Source organism: Podarcis filfolensis (genome assembly GCF_964270895.1).
Source record: "Podarcis filfolensis genome assembly, chromosome: 18".
Taxonomy (NCBI): domain Eukaryota; kingdom Metazoa; phylum Chordata; class Lepidosauria; order Squamata; family Lacertidae; genus Podarcis; species Podarcis filfolensis.
Window position 1 is genome coordinate 11,722,722 of NC_139622.1, and position 4,435 is coordinate 11,727,156.

General features: G+C 50.6%; 1 protein-coding gene across 1 annotated transcript; it reads left to right on the forward strand.

Annotated features, from left to right (window-relative positions):
- The first annotated feature begins 1,747 nt into the window (after positions 1-1,747).
- LOC310753568 (RING finger protein 224-like) lies at positions 1,748-3,963 on the forward strand. The gene is made up of 2 exons (XM_083594975.1): positions 1,748-2,168; positions 3,088-3,963. Exons 1-2 carry the CDS (start codon positions 2,146-2,148, stop codon positions 3,599-3,601), a joined length of 537 nt encoding a protein of 178 aa, XP_083451101.1. The 5' UTR covers positions 1,748-2,145; the 3' UTR covers positions 3,602-3,963.
- Positions 3,964-4,435: the final 472 nt, after the last annotated feature.

Below are 4,435 nucleotides of genomic sequence, written 5' to 3' on the forward strand. Positions count from 1 at the left end.
CTTCCTTCCTTCCTTCCTTCCTTCCTTCCTTCTCTCTTTCTCTCTCTGTTTTACTGCCTGTCTTCTTCCTTCCTTCCTTCCTTCCTTCCTTCCTTCCTTCCTTCCTTCCTTCCTTCCTTCTCTCTTTCTCTCTCTGTTTTTCTGCCTGCCTTCCTGACGTCTCACTCAGTTCCTTCCTTCCTTCCTTCCTTCCTTCCTTCCTTCCTTCCTTCCTTCCTTCCATCCATCTCTCTTTCTCTCTCTGTTTTACTGCCTGTCTTCTTCCTTCCTTCCTTCCTTCCTTCCTTCCTTCCTTCCTTCCTTCTCCTTCTCCTTCTCCTCCTTCTCTTTCTCTCTCTTGCCCGCTCTCTCTCTCTCTCTTCCTCCCTCCTCTCTTCCCTTTCTCCGTTCTCTCTCTCTCTCTCTTCCTTCCTTCCTTCTCTCTTTCTCTCTCTTTTACTGCCTGCCTTCCTACCTTCTCTCTCAGTTTCTTTCTTTCTTTCTTTCTTTCTTTCTTTCTTTTCTTTTCTTTTCTTTTCTTTTCTTTTCTTTCCCTTCCTTCCTTCCTTCCTTCTCTCTTTCTCTCTCTCTCTGTTTTACTGCCTGCCTTCCTGCCTTCTCTCTCAGTTCCTTCCTTCCTTCCTTCCTTCCTTCCTTCCTCCTGCAGCAGCTGGATCCTCAAGTTTCAAACGCCGCCGTTGCACTATTGTATCGGTCGCGAGGAAGCCGACCTAGCTGGATAGGGTTACCATCAACAATAAACTTCATAAATACAATCATGCGCTCTCCTCTGCACACCCAGTTTCCTGGGCTGAGCTCCATATACATCATAGAAACGTCGAATTGCAAAGGGACACCAAGTGGTCATCTATCCCAACCCGCTGCAAGGCCCACTCTCAAGGCAGAAATATATGCAGCCATCCCAGACAGGGATCAAACTTGCAACCTTGGTGTTACCAGCACCACAGTCAAGCCAACAGAGCTACAGTGGGACCTTGGTTCTCAAACGCCTTGGTTCCCAAACACCAAAATCCCGGAAGTAAGTGTTCTGGTTTTCTAATGTTTTTCAGAAGCCGGACGTCCGACGCGGCTGTCGGCTATTGTTTCCGGGGTGCCTGCGCCAATCAGAAGCTGCGCCTCGGTTTCCGAACATTTCGGAAGCCAAACGGACTTCCGGAACGGATTAAGTTTGGCGCTTTTGCTCTTTATTTTGCGTTTTTGTTTTGGAGGCTTTTTCGGTTCATTTCTTTTTGTGACTGTGCAGAACCCAGTTCAGCTACTGATGGATTGGTTGTGTGACTACGGAAATGGATAAAAGCCCCCCATCCAAACAATGACTATCATTAGTGCTGGTAAAGGGGGGAAAATGTAATTGTAATTTTTATCATCTGCAATACTGTCTTATTGGGGGTTGGGCTGGATGACCCCTTAGGGTCCCTTGCAAGTCGACAATTCTATGACAGATATAGAGCTCAGCCAGGGCCGGATTTAGGTTTGATGAGGCCCTCAGCTCCTGAAGGTAATGGGGCCATTTATATGTCCAGCTGTCCTTTGTCAACAACAAATTGCCGCTGTTTTTTGTGTTGAATATATGTTCTATGGTAATTTATGGACCTCATAGGTATCTCAAGCCATTTGCACATGTGGCCATGCAACCAGTCCATGCAGAATGTAGGCACCCTATATATAGAAAGGAGCAAACCGGTAATATTTGACTAGGAGCCTACACAACACAAAACACTGTTGCTGCATGTAGGTTTTATTTCATTTGTTTTTTATCTTACATTTTGGAAATGTACATTCAGTGTATTTTTCCCTTTAAATTTTTTGGGGGCCCCCAAGAGAGTGGGGCCCTAAGCTATAGCTTGTTTAGCTTATACGTAAATCTGGCACTGATCTCAGCCCAGGAAGCCGGCCAGGCGAAGGGGAACGAACGATTGTGTTTCCAAGGCTGTCGTTGGCCAGGGCGACGGGTAACCCTACCCGGCTGGTTCGCTTTCCTCGCGGCCGATACAATGGCAAAACGGCGTCTGAAATGTGAACCTCCTATTATGAGCGGACGGCAGGCTGGCGGGAGATGCTTCCAGGAGCCTCGCTGAGGCCACCCAGCGCCCAAAAGCGGACCGCGGGTTCGACGTTTGCCGGTGGGACCTGGACACAGCGAGGATGGAGCCTCTGCAACAGGAAATGTAAGTTTTCTCCTGTCCGGTGTTTGCATGAAACCGGTGTTAGAAATTAGCCAGTAGCCAGGCGCGTTTTGCAACAGAGTCCATTTGCGCCAGAACATCTCCGTACGGCTAGTTCCTCCAGCTCTCTCCAGCTAAGCAACTCAGTCTCTTAAGCCAAGAAAGGGTATTCTCTATAAGATTGAATATCAATATATGTATCAAGACTTTGAGATTAGACCACTGAAGGAGCCCGGAAAACTATCTTCAGAGTGTGCTACCTGCAAAAAACGGGTGCAAAACGCCGGCACCCTGTCTCTATCTACAACTCCATCCCCTCCAGCATTTTTCCCTTGAAAATAGGGACGTCCTATTCCATCCCCTCCAACGTTTCTCCCGTGAAAATAGGGACGTCCTATTCCATCCCCTCCAACGTTTCTTCCGTGAAAATAGGGACGTCCTCTTCCATCCCCTGCAACGTTTCTCCCGTGAAAATAGGGACGTCCTCTTCCATCCCCTCCAACGTTTCTCCCCTGAAAATAGGGACGTCCTATTCCATCCCCTCCAACGTTTCTCCCCTGAAAATAGGGACGTCCTATTCCATCCCCTCCAACGTTTCTTCCGTGAAAATAGGGACGTCCTCTTCCATCCCCTGCAACGTTTCTCCCGTGAAAATAGGGACGTCCTCTTCCATCCCCTCCAACGTTTCTCCCCTGAAAATAGGGACATCCTATTCCATCCCCTCCAACGTTTCTCCCCTGAAAATAGGGACGTCCTATTCCATCCCCTCCAACATTTCTTCCCTGAAAACAGGGACGTCCTAAGAAAAAGCAGGACATCAACTCAGAAACTGGGACAGCTTCTGGCAATCTGGGACTGTCCCTGGAAAACCAGGGTGCATAGAAGCTCTGCCAGCCCTGACTGACCTCTCTCTTTCCCCCAGGACACCCCAGTCTCCTCCAGAGCCCGAAGGCTGTGTGGAGGTGGCCGAGCTGCGGTCAGAGGTCCAGTTCCTCCTCTCGGGCCGCGGGAGCCCCAAGATGGACTGCATCGTCTGCTACTGCTCCTACGACCTGTCGGGCCGCCTTCCCCGGCGCCTCTACTGCGGCCACACCTTTTGCCAGGCCTGCATTCGGCGACTCCACGTCGTGGCCAACGAACAGCGCTGGATCCCTTGCCCACAGTGTCGCCAGAGCACACCGGCTCCCCGCGGAGGGGTCACCATGCTGGACCTGGATCTCGCGGCCTTCCTGGCAGTCAAGTCGGAGAAGGACCACCCTCGGGCCGTGGCCAGGCCGGAGGCGGAGACGGCCTCCAAGTCGCCCGCCAAGGACCAGCCCGTCACCCAACAACCCGCAGGCCTGTGCCACGAGGCAGTGACGCGGCCGTACTTGCCGCAAAACAACTGCTGCGCCGGCTGCCTCTGCTGCGGGACTACGGCGGATTTCCAAAGCTGACCGGGCGTCGACTGGGCCCCCCAACTGCCCCACATGTTGAAGGGATAGCAGAGGTCAGCTGCCCGCTGCAAGCACCACTTGCCTTCCAGCCCGTATTGTCTGAGAGTATTAACAAAAATTATTACTGCTATTTTCATCGATCAAATTCAGATCTCGCGCTCCCTGCTCAGTAAGCCGATGGAGGTGTGCATGAAGGTTCCTAAAAATGGTTAGAAATGCAAGTGGGATATTTTTTCCAGTATGTGGTGCCATTGTGGGAAAGAGAAGGCGTTTTGGGAGACGATAAACGACGAGATGGAAAAGATGTGATGGTACCAAAAATGCCCCAAGCTTTTCCTTTTCGTCCCAAGAGATTGCTGTTGTTGTTGTTGAGTTGTTAAGTCGTGTCCGCCTCTTAGGGGACTGGAGTAAATATACGAACTATTTGAAAAGTAATTGTAATGAGCAAATTACGCTAGTAGGACTGCAAGAAGTTTTGTAAGGAGGATTATCTGAAACATTACAAGAAAGACTATGAGGAGAATTATTTTGTTGTTGTTGTTTAGTGGTGTCCGCCTCTTTGTGACCCCCTGGACCAGAGCACGCCAGGCCCTCCTGTCTTCCACTGCCTCCCACAGTTTCGTCAAACTCATGCTGGTCGCTTCAAGAACACTGTCCCACCATCTCGTCCTCCGTCGTCCCCTTCTCCTTGTGCCCTCCATCTTTCCCAACATCAGGGTCTTTTCCAGGGAGTCTTCTCTTTTCCTGAGGTGGCCAAAGTCTTGGAGCCTCAGCTTCAGGATCTGTCCTTCCAGTGAGCACTCAGGGCTGGTTTCCTTCCGAATGGAGAGGTTG